The sequence below is a fragment of the Pararge aegeria genome, chromosome 17, assembly GCF_905163445.1.
Source record: "Pararge aegeria chromosome 17, ilParAegt1.1, whole genome shotgun sequence".
Lineage (NCBI taxonomy): Eukaryota > Metazoa > Arthropoda > Insecta > Lepidoptera > Nymphalidae > Pararge > Pararge aegeria.
Genome location: NC_053196.1, coordinates 5,191,667 through 5,214,342, shown reverse-complemented (window position 1 = coordinate 5,214,342; position 22,676 = coordinate 5,191,667). Strand labels below are relative to the sequence as shown.

Genomic DNA, 22,676 nt, shown 5'->3' with positions numbered 1-22,676 from the left:
TTGCCGTGAATGAACTTCCTGATATAAAATGATTTTTACTAGATTGACAAGTATTATCGTTTTTGTAATTATCTTGTACGTCGGTCTTCAGATTATTAATTCTGAAAGATAAATGATAGTACGTCGAATGTCGTGATGATAATATTAATTGGTTTGTTTGTTAACTTGTCTGCTTCAATTAGAGAAACTCCTTCTTCGAAAACGTGGTTTTGTTTATGAAACTATCATTAAACAACTGAGTTTAATTAAGAGCGATTAGATTACGTTGCGAATATAAACAAGGATTTCCAGTGTTATTACAGATGTACATAAACATTTTCCAAAAATAAATTAGTTCATAGAAATAAAGCTGTACCATACACAAGTAAAAAAATAACTATAAAAATTGTGAAATAGGAGAAAATAGAACATACAAAAGATTTTTGAAGTTATACTTCTTTTGGCGCGTAAGGAAATATTTATAAAAGTAAATTTTTACGATGCGATTTTTTCTTCACGAAAAACCGACACCCTGAAGTTAGCTATAGTCAACAATTTTGTTTTTCAATAAATTTTTGAAAAGATTTTTGGCTTGTTACGCCAAATAAGTATAACTTCTAACGCGTGTAGGTACATAAGTACACACACATTTTTATTTTTATATGTGTTTTCATTGTACTTATATTACAAATATGTAGACTAAGCAGTGACCTAGATCAATAACATATTATGCAAAGTAGTCATGCATTACAACGAAATGGAAAACTTATGGAGTTAATCTGATTATCTTATTATAATTATTGAGATAATAGTAGTTGCATTTCAACTATAAATATTGACGATCTTATTATGACGTTTCTGATTTAATAATCCTCATCGTGACATTGACGAAGATAATATAAAAATATCTGAGCAGCAGTTAAATTCGACTGGTTCATTCACTTTTTGGATCCATAAATTGTTCGGTCGGCTGGCAAGACTTCAAGAAATACGATCGCAACAATTTACATCAAGGCGTGTTGAAATTTTCTACGACAGACGATAAATTCTAATGCTCACTTCGTGGAAACTTACTCGCAAAAGACAGATCATTATGATCCATTAATGATACCTAACTTTTCTAAGGAAAACCCAGGGCATTGTGACGTTGCTTGTTCCCCGAAATGTATTTTCCCATTACAGGTCATGCCACTAATAGCCCGTCGCAGTCTTTTAAGAAAGATTTCCTTAAATCCCAAACCACTGTGCTTGTTTTAACTTCCGTAATTTGTTTCTGCTTTATTTTGTAGGGTTAGTCAAAAATTTACCAAAGTTTACCTTTCTTTAGCCATCTTTTTCAATTCAATTAAAATATCAATTGCTTTAATGGTGCAGGAAAACATCGTGAGGTAACCTACATGCCTGAGAGTTTTCCATAATGTGCTTAAAGGTGTGCGGAGTCCACTAATCCGCACTGGGCCAGCACTCTGGAGCCCTGACCGCCGGTTGCTTGGGCATTCAAAAGCCCCGCAAGCGGAGGGTGGATGTTTTTTTTAATACATTTTTAATAGTGTTTTTTATTTTATTTTTAAGCAAAGAATAAATGATAGAGATAAACATTAAATTAAACTTATCTAAATTATTGAAAGGCACTGTTGTCAAAAATGTATTTATTAATTTTATTGGGATCACCAATCTACAGCCTGTGACAGTCTACTGCTGGACTAAAGGACTCTCTCATCGGAAGGGTTTGTCCATAATCACCGCGCTGGTTAGACTACTTAGTAGTAGTAGCACAGAAGACACTGCTGCCCATTCTCCGTTATATTCCCGTAGTCACATAGTACCATCTGTTTTCTGATCTGCCGTCACCACACTGCTTTGAGGAGAAAAGTTAATCTGTGATTGTGGTTGCATATAAAGTGGTCTTAAAAAATACAAGAAAGACATGTAATTTGATATATGTTCAATGTCATTACAATTGTCTGTTTTCTTCTTTACCAGGGCATTTGCGAAGGTCTGACCTACGAAGAGATGCAAGAGCGTTTTCCACAAGAGTTCGCCTGGCGTGATCAGGACAAGTTGCGTTATCGGTACCCGTGGGGCGAGTCTTACATAGACATCATGACCAGGCTTCGCCCAGTGCTTTCGGCTTTAGAGGACGAACATAACGTTGTGGTCGTGGGCCACCAAGCAGTTCTTCGCTGCATGTTGGGATACTTCCTCGATGCCGAGCTTGGTAAGTTAACATACCATTATCAGATACAAGTACTTCGATACAAGTACGTGGTAGAGAAGTTACTATTTTTAGCGGTGTTTTATCAAATATTCAATTTTTCAAAACATAATTGCTATAAATATTAACATTAAAAAGCTAAATGAATTAACTTTGAAGAGCTTGAGTTTTATTATGATTCGGTAAAATGTTAGATCACATAGATCGATCGCCGATACATTGCGATCTATTTTGTTTTCTTCTTCAAATCAGAGCTCTACTTAACAAAAGCCTTATCGTCATTATATTACAAATGAATTTAATATTTTTTAATAACGCGTTCGTCATTTTCAAAAAATGTCTGTAAAAGTAGCAACACCAACATGTTCTCTAAAATAAGAAGTGATGACTTACCTACATTTTAATTTTAGCTAACCTACTAAAATTATCTAGAGTAACTTGACATTGTGCCCTAAATTATCTCTTTTCTCCGAAACGTGATTTCATTTATTGTTGTAGAAGATCACAAGATGTTTTATAGAATGTTTTTGGGGGCAATTGTAAATAACCTAAGTACATTGTAACAAGTAGAATGCCATTTACGAGCGGATCCAAGAAGTATTTTATATCCAACACTAGTTTTCATTTTTTATTTAAAAGAACGCTTTGGAGTCATTGAAGTTAGTAAATTTTTTTTAGAAAAATGTCAAAATCAGTTGTTCAGTTCCATTTTGAAGTGCGAAAATTCATAGGTTTTGAATTGATTGTTTGCCTTCATTGTGTTCTTTTTTTTAAATACGCTTCTGATCTTTTGCAGATGAACTTCCATACATGAACGTGCCTTTACATACAATTGTGAAGCTGACGTCCTACGGTTACAAATACAAGCTGGAAATGATCAAGCTGCCCATTGAATGCGTGGACACCCACCGCAAACAACCGAAGGTATTTTTTTTTAAATATTGAAATGGAGCAGATGTTATTTAAGTATGCGGTGATAGAGGTTAGATAGTTAAATATCGCTTTTACCATTTAATTAACAACATACAGAATCATCCAGTAATTATAGTTTGCAGTGCATTGTGTCAAAATATAGTGAACCCGCGGAATATTTGCTAGCTCACAAATTTTTACCCATTTTCACGATGGTGACGGCTAACATTAGAGGTAAAAAAATTACTGTCAACTGTTAAAAGGTATTAACTGTTAAACCAATCTAGAGTGGAGTGGTTTTTGATCAATATTAGTCGTGTACACGACTTCTGTTCGTTCTTAATAATGTGGCTTTAACGTAAAGTGCCAAACTTTTGGGCAGAAAGTGAGCTTACGCGTGGTTCAAGGGACCGAAAAGATTGGAGACAAAATTAAATACGCAACAACGGCAAAGTCCTAAAACTACCCGCATTCCACAACAAATTTCAACGCAGTTAGTAACGCTATTTACACCGATCTTATTTTAATTAATTTTTAAAATTTCTAATTGATTACTTATTCAAGCGTGGTTATTTCTAACATTTTTAAAATTACTAGTGAGGATATTACATTTATTTATTGCTTTCATGTACAGCACACAATACTGTATACATTATTGAGTTAATTGGCATACGAACATTTAGCCCCGTTTCAAATAACCTGGCTTAGTTTATCGTGGGCTCTTCTTAGACCAGGGCGCGCTTGGAACCCTCCTAGCTTTAGTTTTAATTTTTTTTTTTCTTAATACGACAATACACATATCGCCATCCAGCCCCAAAGTAAGCGTAGCTTGTATTATGGGTACTAAGATAGCTGTTGATTTAACGAATGCAATTATCACCATCAACCTAACCTTACATTAATGTTAACATGTTAAATGTATGAGCGCTTCATAAGTGTCTGTGATAAGGTCTACTTATATGAATAAAACATATTTTTTTTTAATTTGAAATAAATAAGTAGTCACAATATGCGTGGATTTAATTTTGTCTACGATCTATCATTTTATCGCGCGCACGCATTAAATTACAAAAATAATCAGAAAACTGTGGACGTAATCCAAGGCAAAGCGCATAGGCGCGAGGCACATAAGTCTATAAGATATTAGCAAATATTTGACTAGATTACACCATAGATAGCTTATCGTGTAATAAAACGTGGTGTTATGCCAGATAATGATAAGCTTGTCCGCATATGCCTTAATAATGTTTTATTTTTGACGCTGCATAAATAAAGTACATACCCATACCATCATTACTTAGATTATCATATGTTTTAATAATTAAAGAGGTTGCATTTCCGTTTTTATACAACTTAAACTTAGCTCTGTCATGGGAAAAAAATCTGCGTGTAAAATACCACATGCCTACTCTTTTTGTGCTGTATGAATAAAGTACCTGACTACTATTCCATCGTCAGATGATCCAAGTTATTACGATTTTAATATAAAAGAAGACACTTTTTCTGTTTTTATCAAACTGATCCTAATTTAAGAAAATAAATCTAGCTCAGTCTTAACAAAAGGTTTCTGTTATGAAACGCCCTTTTTTTGTATAAGAATTCTATACAACTGAAATATAATTCATCTTAATGTGACTGGAGATTATAATTTTTTGCTAAATTCGGTTTGCTAAATTTGCTGAGTTCTTAAAAAACCTTTGAAAATCTGTCTATCGCTCAGTTTTGCTTTCACTCGTACGTTTTACATCTTGTTTGAGATTGTTTACTTATGATACATGCTTCCTTATTTTGTATTCTCTTCTTGTATATTTATAATTGTGTAAAGTGTCTTATAAATCATTGTTGCAAGAAGCACGAGTTATATTGTTAAATAATGATATTATCATTTGAAATTATCTAACACTTCAGTTTACGATGAGACTGTTATTTACAATATAATATTCTATTTTAACATTATTATTATACATCTACTTACACTTAGGTAGGTGTACCTATACTTTGTGTAGCTATCTACGTCATGAACTTAAGAGTAATGGCGTACCTGCTTATAAAATCCTATTACAAGCTAAGATTCTAAGATCCCATATTATTAAGTCTGTCTCGAATGATCGTACAGTATAGATCGTGATATCCCAAGAATACTAAGACGTTAAAACATCATTATCATCATGTGAACCAATGGACGTCTACTGCTGAAGATAGGTCTTTTGTAGAGAGTTCCAAAAACCACGGTTTTGTGCCGCTTGGGTCCAACGGCTCCCTGAGACTCACCTGATGTTATCCCGAATAACGAATAAATAAATATAGCGTAAAAGCAGGCATTACTTTGCAGAATTCAATGAAAATCCAGCTTAATTTGCTATACTCCGCAAAAACAGTAGAAACTGTCAGTGTTCAATTTCGGAGCGAACGTGCGTAGAGGAGTACCTACATTACCGAACATCTGCTTGGTGCGGTGTATAAATATTGAAGAGGTTATAAATTACTCCGTACAGATTCTTCTGCTTTTCGCGGAACATAGCAAATTAAACTTCTATTCCTTTGTAGAATCAATAAGTGTAATTAAAATCCACCAGTATTGGTAGATGGTGACTTAATAAAGACAAAGTTAAAAAAATCTTTATTCAAGTAGGCACTTTTGATGCGTACATTACATGAGAATTACACGGTAGTGAGATGATGGCGATAACCATATTCGTAAAGTTAAAACTAACCCTACGAGGGTTCCAAACATGTCCTGGTCTAAGAAGAAACCCACAACATACTTAGCCGAATGCTTTTTCTGTTATCACCACATCACATTGTCATTTAAAATTATTAGAAGGACAATAATTCACACCCAAGTTTTTTTATCAATAACGTAGTCCTTTATACTATAGGTACTTAAAAGGACTTTTCTATAAGTAATATGTTAATAGTTTTATTGACTAATTTACATTTTGTTTGCAGAACTGCTCAATCAACCGCACTACAGCAGACGCGTTGGTAACGGTACCATCGCACTACGACACGCTGCCTTCAAACATGTGGCAAAATTCTGAAGCACAACTTTAGGCAACGGGCCTTCGGACCACGGTCCGACACTACCAAATCAGCATTACCACTGGAATTCCAGTGTGAAACGCGAAGGCCCATCGAGGTTGTGAAAGACCACGGATGGATGTATAACAGGCGCCACAATAGCGATCCGCGAAAACATTCGCTGTCTCGCTCCTACAATGTGTGCTAGAGAGTGACGGATACAGAACTTTTTTGCGTCTCGTGTCTTCATTGTATGCGTGAGAGTGACAGGTGTATTGCTGTTACTCCAAACATTTTAAGACTGAAGGATAAATCTGGCACGTCAATAAATCTTTTTCTTTTTTTTTATTACTACACGTCATAATTTGTAGACTGTATCTTTTAAATTAAGTTACATTTGTATGTTAGTAAGAGTAAAATTATTATGATTTATAATGTAATTTCGAAAATGTTATATTACCATATCATATAATATTATGAATAGTGTATTTTTGTCGTAATCATTTATACTCGTACGATCGTCGTAAAATGTTTATCGTTTCATTTAAATTTTTTATATTGGAATTTATTTGTAGTTCACAAAAGTTAGTTTCCATATTATTTGTACTTTATAAAAGGTAGTTAGGTACGTACATTATAATCTATCTTTAAAAAAAGTAAGTTAAATCTTTCATAAGATATGAATTATCATTATTACTTTTACATCCACATTTAATCGTGTTTTTATTGAATAGTTAATCATTGTCATCAATAACGTACGTAAAAATTGATTTTTATTTTTAAAGTTTTTAGCGTTGTATCATGACAGATTACTGCCATTTGGTTTAATTTACATATTTTAATCTTTGAATGTTTGTCTTATGATATTTAGACTATGAGTAGGTACGTAAGATTCTTTCATATTTTTAATTTTCATTTATGTTTCACGTATCTTATTTTAATAAGTCTCATTTAAGTCAGAATATTTGGAGCAATTTGAATAAAGAAAAATTAGGCAAATAAGCATATCCGTATTTTAATCCGTGAGTTTGCTATGGGATGCGATGGGTTTAAAAGGGACTTGGGAGCTATATTGCAGAGACTATAGGCTCAGCCACTTATTAAAACATAGTCAATTTAAACAATAGTCAAATTATTATGAATAGATTTTGTTCTATGCAAGCAACAAGCAAATAAAAATCAATAATCTACATCCAATAAGAATAATAAAAATCGTTATGTCAATTTCCATTTAAACAAAGTAATTATTGTAAAGTTAAATATCTAAAAAAAAAATGAGAACACAAATTTTGTTGAATTTTATGTCTACTCTGAAAATAGTTAGAAGTAGAAGCAATGTACTAGAACTATACTAGCACAAAAATTAAATTAAGTAGCTCTAGTGAATTTCCAAAATTGTGTCTGGAAAGTGGAAAGAGTAGAAATGAGTAACTCGAAAAATCAGGGTCGCACGTGGTCGACTTATTTTTTATTAAATTTACCACGTGCATTGATGTAAAATTAGTAAAAATCATTAAAAAAAATACATTAATATACATCTTTTGCAGTTGAAAATAGAACTCAGTTTAAAAATGTAATACATAAGTACGTAATTATACACTTTTTCAATATAAAAGTGACAATAGAATGATACGTGATATTTTTAATGTGAAAGACGATGGAGTGTCTTTATAAATTTAAGTTTACTCCTAAGAATTAAAATGCCAAGCCGTAAGAATAGAAATTTTCTAACAATAAGTTTACTGATCTTATTAATCATTGACAAGAATAACAATGTGCCTAAAACAACACCGATGTCAAACAGTAGGTGGTAAATAGAGTATTGTTTCAAAGCACGTGGGTGCATAAATTTGGTGGCTAGATTGTTTTACACGTCTCTACTTTATATCGGTGATTAATGATTGGTATGATAAGTATTAAAGTTAATGTAAAATTAGGGTAGAACCTCCTAAAAACCTTTTTATATCGCAATTATATTATAAAATATGCAAGGAAATGTCAAAATTTCATGAAAAGGTTAAGATAGGCCTGCATTGATACGTACGAACTCTGATTTGCAAAATCAGAAACTGCTCGAGATTTTTCTTAATATACCATGCTTCGGTGTTTGTAATTAATGTTACTGTTTATTAAGAAAACTTATTTTTGTCATATAAAAGAAATATAAAAAAATGGAGTTGACTATCATATTATTTATGGAGACGCATTTAATAGGCCTATCATACAATATCGATAAATATTACGCTCATAGATGACAAACAAAGTGGAATTGATTTGTAGACACGTAGACTCTTTTTTATAATAAAATAGTAAAAAAAAAGTTTTTTTTTATTTTTGTATCACTGTACCTATTATCCATACTCATATTACAAATTCGAAAGTAAGTCAGTTCGTCTGTTACCTACCTTTGCGTCCATACCACTAAAGAGATTTAAATATTTCGCAAGAATATTTTGCATCCCCTGGAAATTATCCCAGGAAAACAAAAAGGGTTCTAACTTTTATTCCTTTTTTTTATTTATTGAAAACACCCTTGCCTCCAAGGCAAAAAAAATACCACGGGAAGATTGTCTAGGACTTTCTACAGTATTAAAGTTAATGTAAAATTAGGGTAGAACCTCCTAAAAACCTTTTTATATCGCAATTATATTATAAAATATGCAATTTAGTTAAAGTTTTTAATAAATAATCAATTTATTCAAAGATTCCTTAGTAAAACTAAAAGTAACATGTCTTGTTAAATTAATGAATGAATGAAGGAATAAACTTTTATTGTATACCACAAACGTACTTAAAAAAAGCATAAAAAACAAAGTATACAATTTGGCATTAGTAATAAAGAAGATCTAATCTTTTTAATTACTAATGAAGCACTACATCATTTTCATTTCAGTAGTATGGCCTCCAAGGTAGATAAAGAAAAATAACAGTGTCGTGTGGGTAAACAGGCTGCCATAAAAATTGATGCTAGATAAATATTGTGGTAAAGCTCACCTTGAAATATGACAGCGATTAATTTTCTTGTAACTTATGATAATAATTTTCTTTCATAAAAGTATCCGGCTCGAAGGACCAAAAAAGTGCAATGCTCGTAAAGCATAGGCATTTCAAAAATATTTAATTAGGTTTAAAACACTTCGCTAGGTCGCCTGTTTTACAAGATATATGTCAGAGTGTTTGCTTAGGAACTTTTTCATATTATTCCCTCGAAGACTACGATCATAAGGATCTGCACCTTTATTCGTTGTATATCCCATGGACAAGAACAAAGCACTTATGTTATTTTAGTAGTAATACTTAGAGATTTTTGTGCTAGTACGAAGAAGTACTCTGTACTACCACTATGTTTATTTCTGCTTCTAAGCAGCAATGTCGCAATGCTGTGTTCCGCTCTGAAGGGCATTGTTGCCGGTGTAATAACAGGCCCACACCTACGCCTCAGTTTTGGCGGCATTTTTTTGGACGTGTTACTTGCATGCTCTTCAAAGGGTTGCTCTGTTTAAAGACGATAGTTTTACCATGTACCATCAATTTCTTTTTTTTTTTTTGTTTTTAGACGTGCGCTTGACTGCAATCACACCTGATGGTAAGCGATGATGCAGCCTAAGGTGGAGCGCGCTTGCCTAAAAGATGCCTATTCACTCTTCATTTGAAGGTACTCATATTGTAGGAACTGGGGAAAATGGAAGCTGGAAGAGCATTCCAGATCCTAGCGGTGCGGATCAGAAACGAAGATGCGAAGCGCTTCGTACGCGTCCGCGGTATATCGATTGAATTATGATGACGAAGAAAAATTATGAACAGAAGTACTGAATTTCGAACGATGTTGATATCTTCGAATTTTTCCGTCCTGTTCACCTAAACTTAATAATTAAAACATGATAATGACGTAATACTATAAAAAAAGCAATAATTCCAGTTTTTAATAGATGTATTGTTGGATTAACTCAATTTTAAACCGGTTACATTAAAAGAGCTACAAATAGTTATCAAAATTATTATTATAGTTAGTATGGGTTTCTTGTTATATTAATCTTGAACTTAGACCAAGAACCCACCCACAGATATCTTGCAGCACTACGGAATTCATTATCACCCTGTAGGTTTTTGCGCGGTCCAACCCCGTACGTTCAGTCCGGGTTATGACGGGTTACACGACGATGAGTTCATGTGGAGGGTGCAAGCTTTAAATCCATCTCTAATTAATATCAGAGAGGAGCCCTGCCGTTGGATATTTATAGTTTGAGGATATTGATAGTATTATATTCATGGTAGACGATTTAAAGTAACGATTAAAAATTATACCACAAGTTAACACAATATCACGTTAACGTAGCTTCATTTACTTAATTACCCATCTATATCAATGTAAGGAAAAGAAACGTGGATAGCCTAGTGGTTCGGACTTCAGCTTCTCTTTCGGACCCCGAGTTCGTAACACAGCACGCACCTCTAACTGTTGCAAGTAGCTCTAACTGCACATGCTATTAAAATATCACTTGCTTTAACGGTGAAGAAATAAATGTTGAAGAAGGTTTTAAACTTACAATCTGATTACTACTGTAAAAGTTTGAAAATAAACAATTTTTGATTTCGATTTGATTTTGTATTTTATTAAAAAAACTGAACTTATCAGTTTTTCATCTGTCAAGTGTCAGTTTAAGAGTTCCCTAAATATTATGCACCGCCAAATAGGTGTCGTAATTTTAGATGGCACCTGACGTCGTTTTTCTTTTTTTTTTCTACGCATCACCCAAATCATTGGGCATCCGATATAAGTGTTTCCTAGATTTAGTGAAAACAGTCATACGTTTTGGTAGCTGTAGTTGTTAAGTTAGGGATAATATATTTTGTGGTAGGTACTGTGTCAACAAGCTACAGTTTACTGGCTGCCCTACTCAATCAGCTGTGCCTTCTCTTTATGACGCAACAGAATGTTGTTTCTACCTAAGTAGTTCACTCGAAGTGGTTCAATGTGACCTTAATTCCTCTATAAACGAATATATTGCTCTGCAGTAGTAATATGAGTATTATATAACTACTTTTTATTTCTTTGTAAGAATTAAAATCCTAAAATGCGTTTGGTGATATTTAAAGTCAAGGTCAAAAATTATAATAATAATAATAAATAGGCAAGATGGTTCTCGCCATCCAACTATATTCGTATACATAAAACTAAATCTACAAAGGTTCCAAACGTGCCCTGGTCTAAGAAGAAGTACAAAAAATTTAGCTGGGTGTTATTTTTTTATCACCATCACCATTTAAAATTATTAGAAGAGCAAGCCGGTTAAGTTAGGTTCTATAAGCTTACGTTTATTATCTTTCTTATTTACTTTGAACTTTTTAAAAGACATCTCCATCTCACTCTATTTTTGTGGTTCACGACCACGATAAATCACAGCTATTTTTTTTGGTTGTCGAAGAAAAATATTATCGCTGGTTTTGGTGCATCAGTATTTTCTATAGGTACATCCGTGTTTGGAGGAGATGTCTTCGCTGTCAGTTCACTCTATACAGTATCACGATCTCTGGCTTGATCTTTGTATAGCCTCCCAACGTGAAATAGATAAAATATGTGTGCTTTGTTTGTGCACGCATAAAGCCATTCTCTAAAATATAAACAATTCGGTTTTATAATAAATTACAAGTTAACCCAAGAAGGCAATCTAACCTGGTAGTTAGCTAACCTGTTATGGGAATGGCAGTACTTTAAGCCAAAAACCCTCGGTTTCTACGGGGCATTTTATTGGAACGCTGAATCGCTTAGCGGCATGTCTTTGCCGGTAGGGTGTTACCTACTCACCATCCAAGGGTAGGTACCATGAAATAAAACAGCTATTTGATACAACTCCACAAATAAACTATAAATACTTATGTAATATTAATTAGACAATTATTACTAATCCTAAGCATTTTAATAAGGTGTAAAATTTATCAGGCTACATAAACAACCCCTTTGGAATCGAGAGCTGTTACGTAAACAGTTTCACAACAGTCCTTGTTCTGCCCTACCTTAATTGTTCCTTTGCAACGGCAACAACTTTCGGTAACTACTCAAAATTTCAGCTTTACTGGATAGGACTGCCTTCACTTATGACGCAAGAAGGTTGCAGCTACATAGGTAGCTCATATTTTTTTAACGTAGGTATGTTACGTACTAATTTCCTTCGAAGTAACGATTTTCCTATCGAAACACTACCATTGATAATAAGTTAGATATCTGTTATATTTCTGTCTTATTTTGATTTGAAAACCTAATTCACGGTTTCTAAAACATGTTATTATTTTTCGAGTCTTAATATCATCCTCGAATGATTTCGAGCCTTAACAAGTGTTTAAACCTACGTAAAGCTAAAACCTTCATGTCATACCTAATATTCATAGTTATGAAAAAACACCGTAGGATGCTTTTCCACTAATAATAACCCGTATTCAGGAGAAAATGCGCATAGCGCCCTATCTCTGGTTGGTAATTGTACAAAAACGGAGTTCAAGATTTGCACGAAAGATATTGAAAATTATAAAAATGATAAATAAAGAGTTTTTCTTGATATGTTAGTATGTCCTTCAATCACGCAACGCAGGATAATGGCTCAATGTGATTTTTTGCGTAAAGATAATTTACCATTGACCAGAGAGTCACATCACATTAAAGGATTTTAATCCCGTTTTAATGTACTGTTCGTATCTCCCATAGACCAGGCCAAAAATGTTTCGCATTTCAAGCAGTAGGGAGCCGTGAGGACCAAGAGATACCGTACCACTAGCACTTCTATTTTAATATACCAGTGTTCCTGTTACATTTCAGAACAGGTTGTGACGACCGTCTCTCAGACTAGTAGAAGTAATTTACATAGCCATTTAAATTGTTTATTACAGCAATCATGGCTAGCTTACCGGGTTCGTAGCCTGATAATTAACCATAACAATACTATTATAAGACTACTCAATGCCTCAACACATGGCTATGTTACGTGGTTTGAGAGGCACCATGGCGTAGATCGCAGGCTATCTCAGTTCGATCGCGACCCATTGATGAAGTGAGAGGCTCCGTGCGACCGTGGCTTATTTATTTCATTGACGGATGCTGTTCACTGCTTGTACATAACCCACCGACCCCTAGCGAAAATACTCATGTCTCGTGATCAAGACATCGTGCATTGTTATACAAATCGCGCTCTTGTTAACACGTTTTCGCGTTCTATTTTCAAAAGTGTTTTAATTATTTTTTGAAATCTGGTTCGCTATGGAATCGAACCAATCTAATATGTGAAATTGCCACAAAAGATGTGATTTGTTTATACTATGTTTACACTCGAGTAAAATAATTAAAGTAAGTACTTAATTATGTTTTTTTTATATACATAACAAAGAAAACTGATTATGCTATAATATTTTATGATTAGAATATAGTATATCCTCTTTATATATGCGCAAAAATCCTCATTTATCGTTTACTTAATAAATCGTTTGGTTTCGAACTCAATTAGATTCTTGTTAGAACGCCGCTGCTACTAGGTTATCATAATCGTCTCAGTAGTTAATTATAGTAACACACGATATAAAAAAGAAAGTTTTTTTTTATTACACTACAAGCTAGCCCTTCACTGCCATTTCACTGGTGGTAGGTCCGTAAGAGATGACGCAGTCTAATGCCTAAAATAATAAATCTTCATTACCGTAAAGGTAAGTATAATGCTTCTACCCCACATTGATTTCTATTGATTACTAAGTTTAGGTAGGTACTTATATTGTGACTGTAAGCATTAAAAGTGTGAAATAACACACAACCAATCTAAAATCATCAAATCGCAATAGGTGTTTCGTTTGCATTCTCAATATTTGCATTAAGACGTTGTTCTTACCGTTTACGTGTCTTCCTATTTATAGAGATAAAGTAAACAAATTATTTTTTGTGGCAAGTAGGTGGGATAATCAGCTTTGTAGGATTTTGACACGTCTATATATCCGTCCATTGATAAAGACTATTATCGGCACAAAGTTACATGTTGTAGGCACTTGTGGTTGTCCACTATCCAGCGCAATTTTACGTATATACCTACCACGGCCGACCGCGTTTCGTCGACCGCCCGCACTGTTACTTCGATCGTTTGTTAAATTGCCTTTAACCTTCCGGCTATCAGATAGGTAGAAAAAAGATTTTGCAAATCCGATATACGACGTCCCAGAGAAAAGCGCGTTCAAAGGAACTTTCATCCGCGATTTTGGGTCTTTTTTAACTTTTACAGATGAACAATTCTGGCGTACATTGTTTTGACGTAACGTAAGCGTTAACGTGCAGGAAGCACTAAAAAGGCAAACTATATAGCCTTCCTTGATAAATGAACTATCCAACACAAAAATAATAAAATAAAAATAGTTTATTTGGGTAAATGAAATTACTGTTAACGCTAATTGCTGGAGCCTTCTTTTAAGGGTAGTATTACTACCCCTGTGTCACAAGACACCGCTTCCATAACAAGAAATAAACATATAACAAAACGCGGGTAGGTATACAAACAAATAATAATTTGTTATGATATTAGAAAAATAATGTTCCAATTCGAACCAGTAATTCCTGAGATTAGCGTGTTCAACAAAACAAACTCTCTTCAGCTGTACAATATTAGTATATATAGCGGTATAGTTACAAGTTTTTCCTGCGACTTCGTTTATGTAGAAATTTTGATGTGTGAGCTTATGTTATTCTCTGAACCCTGAACTACTATTTTGCAAAAAACATGGCTTCTGTTGCCCCGCGAAAAACAAAAACAAAACTATCTCACGGGAACTGTACGTTTCTCCGGAATAAAAAGTAGCCTATGTGCTATTCCAGAGTATAATCTGTTTCGTGCTGAATTTCATCCAGATCCGTTCAACTGGCGTGATTGAGTAACATAGATCCATTCAAACTTTCGCATTGATAACTAATATTAGTTTAGACTATTATGTTTTTATCCCTCCGCCTGATAACTATCAGAACTTATTTTAAACTTCAACAAGGATAGATACATTTGTAATGATAAGTAACTATGCTTACAGTAATACTTACGTGTCAGACAGAGTTTGCTCTTATTTCGTGATCGAAGCAACGCCATAGTTGTTTACCTTGATATGAGAACATGATCGAAATAATTTTCATCTTACTTGCCAGCCACGTTCCAAAATTGCAGATATTTATCGTTTAATGCAACGGAGTAAGATCTATATTAAAGTTTAAGTCAGTGGCTAAAAGGTCTATTAGACTTGATAGGTTGATCTATAGAGCAAGCAGTTTTTGTTTTGACATTGGAAAAATAGGTCATTTTGTGTTATTGCAATAAGTCATGTGCCTAACTTCTTATTTTCATTTCCGAACTACTCCAAAGAGATGTTCTCGGTTCCTTATTCGAAATGTTAGACCGAAGTTTCTTAGCGCGTACCCATAAGTATATTTTAGAAATTGTTACGTAAGGAAAACGCGTTATGTCTCTATGCAATTTGAACGATGAATATGTACATTTTGGAAATTTATAAAGGTTAAATTACGCAGGTAATTTTGTCGCTTTAAGTAAGATTCCATAATTAACTCCTGCGCGTATTTTTATAGCAATCCATTATAAAGAACAATTTAATAATCGAAATGTAAAATTTTATTTTTTTTACAGAATGTTGAACGAACAAGATTTAATGTTGGCTCGCGCCATGGCCGCTGAATCAAGGGAAAACTCACCAGGAGGTTCACCAGGACCACTTAGGAAGAACCCACTTAAGTCCGTAGTCGACAAACTCAATACATTCAGGTAAATACGAGTACTCATATGATTTTAAAATAGTATTGCCGGTTGGACTTTTTTGATGGCACTGATATTTGTACGGGGCTTATGACCGTATTGTCCATCGCCGTTTTTTTTTTTTATCTTTACCCAACGGACATTCATGTTTAGCTAGTGTTAACAAGATACAGTTTCTAATGTTTAGAGATCGACCCCAAGTCATCTAAAGGGATTTCCCGGTGCGCTGGCCCGAATTTTGAAATTGTACGCCTCATTATCCCCGCTCTTGTTCTCATATCAAGGTAGCGGGCGCGTGAATGATTGTTGACATCTGCGATACATCATACAATGATACATGGCATCATACATACCTACATAGTTCTATATTTCTTTCTTTTCCGTTGCTTACATCATCTTCTTCTTCTTTTGCTTTTTTTGGCTTTTAGGTGTGCCAAATCAGCACGTTGTATTTCGCCAATGTTACGTATCCAAGATCCACAAAGGAGATAAAAACATAATTTAAATAATAAATATAATTTAATAATATAATAATTAATTAATAAATAACACACTATAATTTTTATAAATCTTAGTATTCCAAAATAAAGCGTTCGCTATTGATGGTGGTCTTTGGTTAGTGTTATAACACAAAGAAAATCTATATTATAAATCGTAATAGGATATTCAGAGGTTAATTTTGTTAGATTGAATATATGTATATAAAATTTTTACATAGCGACTAAAAACGAGCATAAGAAAACTTTGGACATTTAATGAACGTCGTAAAGTTACGAAGAAGTTTCGGCCAGGAAAACAAAATATGAGCGACCGATCCTTCGTCAAGCACACATTCACACATGGAGTGGTCCCTTATTCTCAATTTTCTGAGAGCTGCGTATCGGTCATGCCCCAGGTGCGGGCATGACCGATACGCAGCCGACTTATTGTGGACGACACCCAATGATTCATATTACGGAACACAAAGAACCATGGTTTGCGTGATATATCTGGTTGAACTGATGAATTTACCTTTAATAGTGTGCGATTCAGTCCACGCATTTCAGGAAGCTCGAAGATGAGTATTTACGAGAGAACGTAGATCTCGGGGGAAGTTTTTGATGGACTAAGGAACCTATCTCAATGGCAAGTTTCGCACACGCATAAACAGTCTTTCCAGGCCAAAGTGACAGACAGGCGTTTTTGCTGGCAAGAGGACTTACCTAATCTGAAAGATGATGGAGATAAGCGGTTTTCTTCGTAGGGGTTTGCTTGAACCGCTTGCACACAGCTTAAGGAGTCAGTTGTTTACATCATAGTGCTCGTATACTCATTGTCTTAAATGTACAAAAAATGGAACGCGTGTGTGAAAAGGGCTTCTGCCTTTTTTGAAAGGCATAAATTATGACATATAATATTTAGGACTAAGGATATGAGATTGAACGTGAATATTAAACACTAAAGACATGGTTTGATGCCTTACAATCAAATAAGATATGAATATTAAATACTGAAAACAAGGCTGTACATTTATCTACCTTTGCTTTTTCCCATATGGGAATGAAAACATAAAAAAAACTATGACAGTGACATTGACACTGACAGAAATTAATGTTTTTCTTTTTCTAACCTCGAATTTCGAAAATAAAAGGCTAAAGTTGCGTTATTTTTGAAGTTATAAAATACAATATAGTCTCACTTAGTTAACTATTCATTTTTTCCAAAAAAAATCAAGTGAATGAAGCACTGTGAGTTAAATAAGTATGATAGTTAACTTGTGGCTACTTATCAATAAGTGTTATGAAGATGGATAGCAAAGTTAAGCATAAACAGGGTACTAGCAGGGACACCGAAGAGGACGAGGAAAGGTAGGCATAGATTAACTAATCAAAGGATCATTAAAATAACATTAGAGGGAAAGTAAGCGTATCAACTCAGCATTCCAAAAGCAAACTTCACCTGCCCCCTTTATATCTGTCAGTATATAATGGGATCGGAGAGTTTAAGGCTCAGTACAGCTTCGTAAGGTGTTCTCAGCCTCTCTCCAACCCCATTGACCCAAGTATATAGGGATTGGATTGGCTGACTATTCCACTAGTAAAAATATGTAATATTTATCAAGAGTTGAAATTGTACACACCAGAGAAAACAAAAATAAAAATATAAAATGTATAGCAATCTCTTCCAGCCAACCAAAGGGGTGATAAGAAAAAAGGTGTAGATGCTTGGTGGTATAATAAATAAATATACTAAAACATACGAATACACTATATATACTAACAGTACTGAGTTCTATAAATCTAGCCAGTAACAATTGGATATTGTTAAATAAAAAGGATACAACAAAAGGCTTATAAATATGGTTTATGATTGCAATAGTTCATTAAGCAGTGTTTTGTCAGATTTCAGCAATTTCATATTTCTACTGACCAATTGCAAATTGCACAACAATATCCCATCTGATGTGGGTCCTAAAACTATGAACCAGGGTTATTCAATGGGGCGTATATACAAATTCTTTAAAAGCTGGTAATGTATTGGTAGCTCCTGCTGCATTCAAATAATATATATATATATATATACTAGCTGTTGCCCGCGACTTCGTCTTCGACTTGATTATGTTTTTAAATTATTCAGTATCGCTAAGCCTTAAATGAGTATAGTAGTTATATATATGTATAACATGTGACTGTCAATTAATTATAGACAAATAATTTGCAAAAAAATAAAATTGCGACTATAATTAAAGATCTAAGCTATTCTATCTCTTAAGTTGGAGCAGACTGCTCACTGTGTGCCAATTAAATTTAAAATCGGTTAAGTAGTTTAGGAGCCATCGCGGACAAACATCGTGACAGGAGATTTATATATATTAAGATTTATATGTCCTACTACCACTCTTTTTGAGCTGTGTGGTTTGAGCTCAATGGTGTTAACATTGATTATCTGGAAGAGATCGCTATGTAGCCAAATTGTATACTTTGTGTTAACTTTTTATCTACAATTTTTATGTGGTGTTCAATAAAAGTGTATACATCCATTCATTTATGGGTGGTGGTGATCGCTTAACATCAGGTGATCCACTTGGTTGTTGTAAGAGGCAACTTAGGGAATATAACAGAGAAAGGGCAGCAGCATTTCCTGTGCTACTAGTACAATCTACTGCAGTCACCAATCACCACCCCATGGTGATTATGGGCAAACCAACCCATTGCGAGAGGCCTTTAATACAGCAGTATACTTTTATAGGCTGATGAAGATGATGTGAATCATGCTTAGATTCTTATGAGACAAATAAACAAAGTATTAGCATGAACCAAACAACATGTTGTATAAGGGTAGAGTATGAGGAATAGTGGACGAAAGTTAATATTAGAAACTTATTAGAACAGAAAATCAATTCATTATTATGAAATATTGTCAGTTAGTTGTTTTTTCCAAGCTATAAGATATTATACAAAACTTACTAAGACTTTGCGTGTGAGCAGTTTTACAATAGAATCTAGACAAAATAAGTCTAAAACATCAGTTATCAAAATAATTTAGACCAACAATAGTTTTGTTTCTGTTTAAAAGTCTTTTCCAAAAAGACTCAAACTCAAAAACATTATTTTGTGCCCTATTTTCTCTTTTGAGGGGGCCCCCCTCAGCAAGATTTTTTATAAGCAGTGATACCCTAGGGATATTCGTTAGATTCTTCTGCCTAATTTTTCTCTGGCCTGTAGCTTTTCGAAGTTATGTGCGTTTTATGCATTTAAATATCACTTGCATTAACGGCGAAAGAAAACATTGTGAGTAAACCAGCATGCCCGAGAATCCTACATAATGTTCTCAAAGGTGTGTAAAGTCCACCAATCCGCACTGCACCAGCGTGGTGGATTACGGCCTAAACCCATCACATGGAGCCCTGTGGTGCGCCACTATTGCGTTTATAATGATAATGATGATTAATATAATCGGCCTCATTCCACTTAATTCCTTAGTGAATTTGGAATAACTAAGTTTTTTATTTAAAAATTTTAGGGCTGTTGAGCGAAAGGACCGATAGACAGACTAACAGACAAAACGCGATTTCACACAGGTAAACTATAAGTTAGAAAATAATAACAGAGTTACTTAATAGATAAAATGTGTTGACTCATCCTAGATTTCTAAATAGTTTTGAGGCTATTATAAGTTTCTCTTTTCTCTCTCAAAACTGCAATTTACATAGATGGTTTTAATGATCACTACATCAGCATTTATGGCATATTCTTTCGTCATAAATATAAGGACGGTACCTTTAGTAGACTAAATAAAAAATAATGATAAGTGAATATTGTCTTAGCTTAACAAACCTGGGCGAACCTTGGCTATGTCAAACTAATTATTCTCCCGTAGAAAACGTTTGCTCAATTTAGGGCCAGGTCATTCCAATATCGATACACACCCACCACTTGATCATTTCGATCTCTCCGATCTTCGGGTTGGATTTCCTGCAACTTCTATAAATAAATGCGTAAACCATTAATCGCTTTACGTCTTTAAAGTAATAAATTAAAATTTAAAATGAATTGTAAATTATTTCCTGAAACTTTGTCCTTTAGTCATTAAACCTAATTAAAAGGTAATAAGCATTTATCAACCTTTTATTATCTGCTTATGGTCATTGGTCATTACAATTAAATAGTCGTAATCTCGTAAATCTTCGATAACTTTTCATCAAAGATAATATGACTACTGGACGGTTAAAGGACGCGGAATATAGACTAACTTGTTCATCCATTAATGCTGTGAGCTATAGCAATTTGGTTCAACAATTTCTCGTATCAAATTAATTGGCGCAGCCCACGCATGCGACATGTTCTTGAAGGCCCAAAAACAGCAGAGCCTTTCGGCTACCGTGCTTCACGGTGTGACAGGAATGTACCAGTTTTAGGACGATGACTTTTGACCTACCGACAAGTCTAGTTGATTCACTATTTAACCAACTAGTTTGTGGACACCGTTTTTCCAAGATTTTATAAACGTAAACGTAAAATACATAAACGTAGGTATGTTCTATTAAAACAGACATCAAACTGGACTGTTACTTATTTTACGTAGTAACTACGCTGCTGATGTCACAGGGAAATAAAACATTAAAAATAGCATAAATAACATAAGCTTTCTCCATATAAAATCCCATAGAAGGATGAGAATGACCAAATAAACATACGTATATGACAACACCAAAGTGTGTTTGTTGTTATTAGGTGGAGTGACTAACAAAAGAAATTTATGTGACTCTAATCCAGCCGTTACTGGTTAGTCACTCGCTGAATAAGATAATTTCAACTACTTTCACTAAGCTTAAATCCAGGACAATGGACTGTTTTAATTACAATTAGTTCTCAGTGAGTGGTTTTGTGAATTGCATTCTCTATACTTGTTAACACTTTCACAGACGGTACTTTCATTTCCAGATAACTGAAAAATTTCATCTTTCTAATTACTCTCACTGAAAACGATTGCGTTGCCATATCGTCAGCTATCTCAATACTGGTACCAATATAATTAGCGACACGTTTAAAATCTGTGTCAATTTGCATAACACATAACATAAAATAGATTAATAGAATATTAGGTCGTAGTATCTAAGCTATAGATAAATTGTTAATATTATGTGACTGCAGCGAAATGACAAATGTATGATAATTCCGATATTAAGCACCAAGCTTGGTTTTGAATTATATTTGGATGTGACCATGGTTACATTTTTAGCCACTTTGTTAGTCGATCAAAAATTATGAGTGTAAAAAGACATTCAAGAAACTATGCGATATCCACAAAAGTAATTGTTTATGACTCTTTCTTTTAAAAAGAAATGCAAGTAATTTATTATATTCGTTATCGTCAGCTTTTGTTTTGGATATAGGTGCCTTGTTCGCTTGACATGCTTCGCCGGCATGCTCTTTTGTGGGCTGTCAGTCCGTCAGTATCCACAGGCGCGCGCTAACGTGCGCTTGGCCGCATTGACCGTTTCCGTATAACTAACAATTTGCAAGTCCCTAGCCTTGCAATATTTAACAATCTAACCGAACCTGGCTCACGTATGTGAGATTTTGCAATAACTGCGATTTTGCGTAGAAGGCCGTGCCTGTCCGTTTATGTTGTGAAACTTTATTTTGGTTGTTTGAACATTGTTAGTTTTCTATATTTGCTCCAAAAATGCATTGTTAGTCAACTCTACAGTTGACTAAATAGCTAAACTAGTTTTAAAGTTTCTGTGATGTGCTAAAGTCATCAAGAGAAATCAAGAACGATGCTGTCAATTGATTCTTTGTGGTGCGGATCAGCGGAGGAACTGTCAACGTTAAGAGGATGCAAGGGTTCAGAAAGATCAGAGTATAGATTCAGACGTAGATCTTCAAAGAGTCTCATCCCTCAGGCCTTGCTCCACGCCCTTCCGGAGTCACAGGTGCGGTCACACCGGCAGCGACGTTCTGGCACGTGGCCGTAAGTGTCAACATATCTATACATTAAACAAAATACGAAATAAATCTCTAAATTTGAAGAAGTCGTAGGTATATCAGACACAAAACTAAAGACAAATTAGGTATATTAGCAAATTATTATTTTAACATGATTTCTTAATTCTAGAATTGAAGTTTATCTTGGATTATAATAACGTTAATTTGACGTCTACAAATGTTTATCTTAGTTTAAAATGGCTTATGATATTTGGTATATTTCCTATTATTTAAAGTGAGTAAACACCTAATTAGATGAGTAAAACGTGTATGTTGTCTGAGTATAAAACGAAGTCGCCAAAA

The 22,676-nt window shown here is 34.1% G+C and overlaps 2 protein-coding genes across 9 annotated transcripts in view; both read left to right on the top strand.

The window, feature by feature from the left end:
• The window catches only part of LOC120630806 (6-phosphofructo-2-kinase/fructose-2,6-bisphosphatase-like), a 34,639-nt gene extending 26,762 nt beyond the window's left edge, over positions 1 to 7,877 (top strand). For all 4 annotated transcript variants that reach the window (XM_039900094.1, XM_039900093.1, XM_039900096.1 and 1 more), the window contains 3 exons: positions 1,963 to 2,197; positions 2,991 to 3,118; positions 6,056 to 7,877. In XM_039900094.1, the coding sequence (XP_039756028.1) occupies positions 1,963 to 2,197; positions 2,991 to 3,118; positions 6,056 to 6,160 (468 nt within the window). In that variant the 3' untranslated portion in view covers positions 6,161 to 7,877. The remainder of the gene's footprint in view (positions 1 to 1,962; positions 2,198 to 2,990; positions 3,119 to 6,055) is intronic.
• Positions 7,878 to 13,177: 5,300 nt separating this feature from the next.
• LOC120630800 (NAD kinase-like) overlaps positions 13,178 to 22,676 on the top strand; it is a 57,810-nt gene continuing 48,311 nt past the window's right edge. For 3 of the 5 annotated variants that reach the window (XM_039900084.1, XM_039900083.1, XM_039900089.1), the window contains exon 1: positions 21,848 to 22,359. In XM_039900084.1, coding sequence (XP_039756018.1) covers positions 22,166 to 22,359 — 194 coding nt within the window. In that variant the 5' untranslated portion in view covers positions 21,848 to 22,165. Of the gene's footprint in view, positions 13,464 to 15,777; positions 15,913 to 17,518; positions 17,751 to 21,847; positions 22,360 to 22,676 lie in introns of those variants that run through there. The other 2 variants (XM_039900085.1, XM_039900087.1) reach the window with 2 other exon arrangements.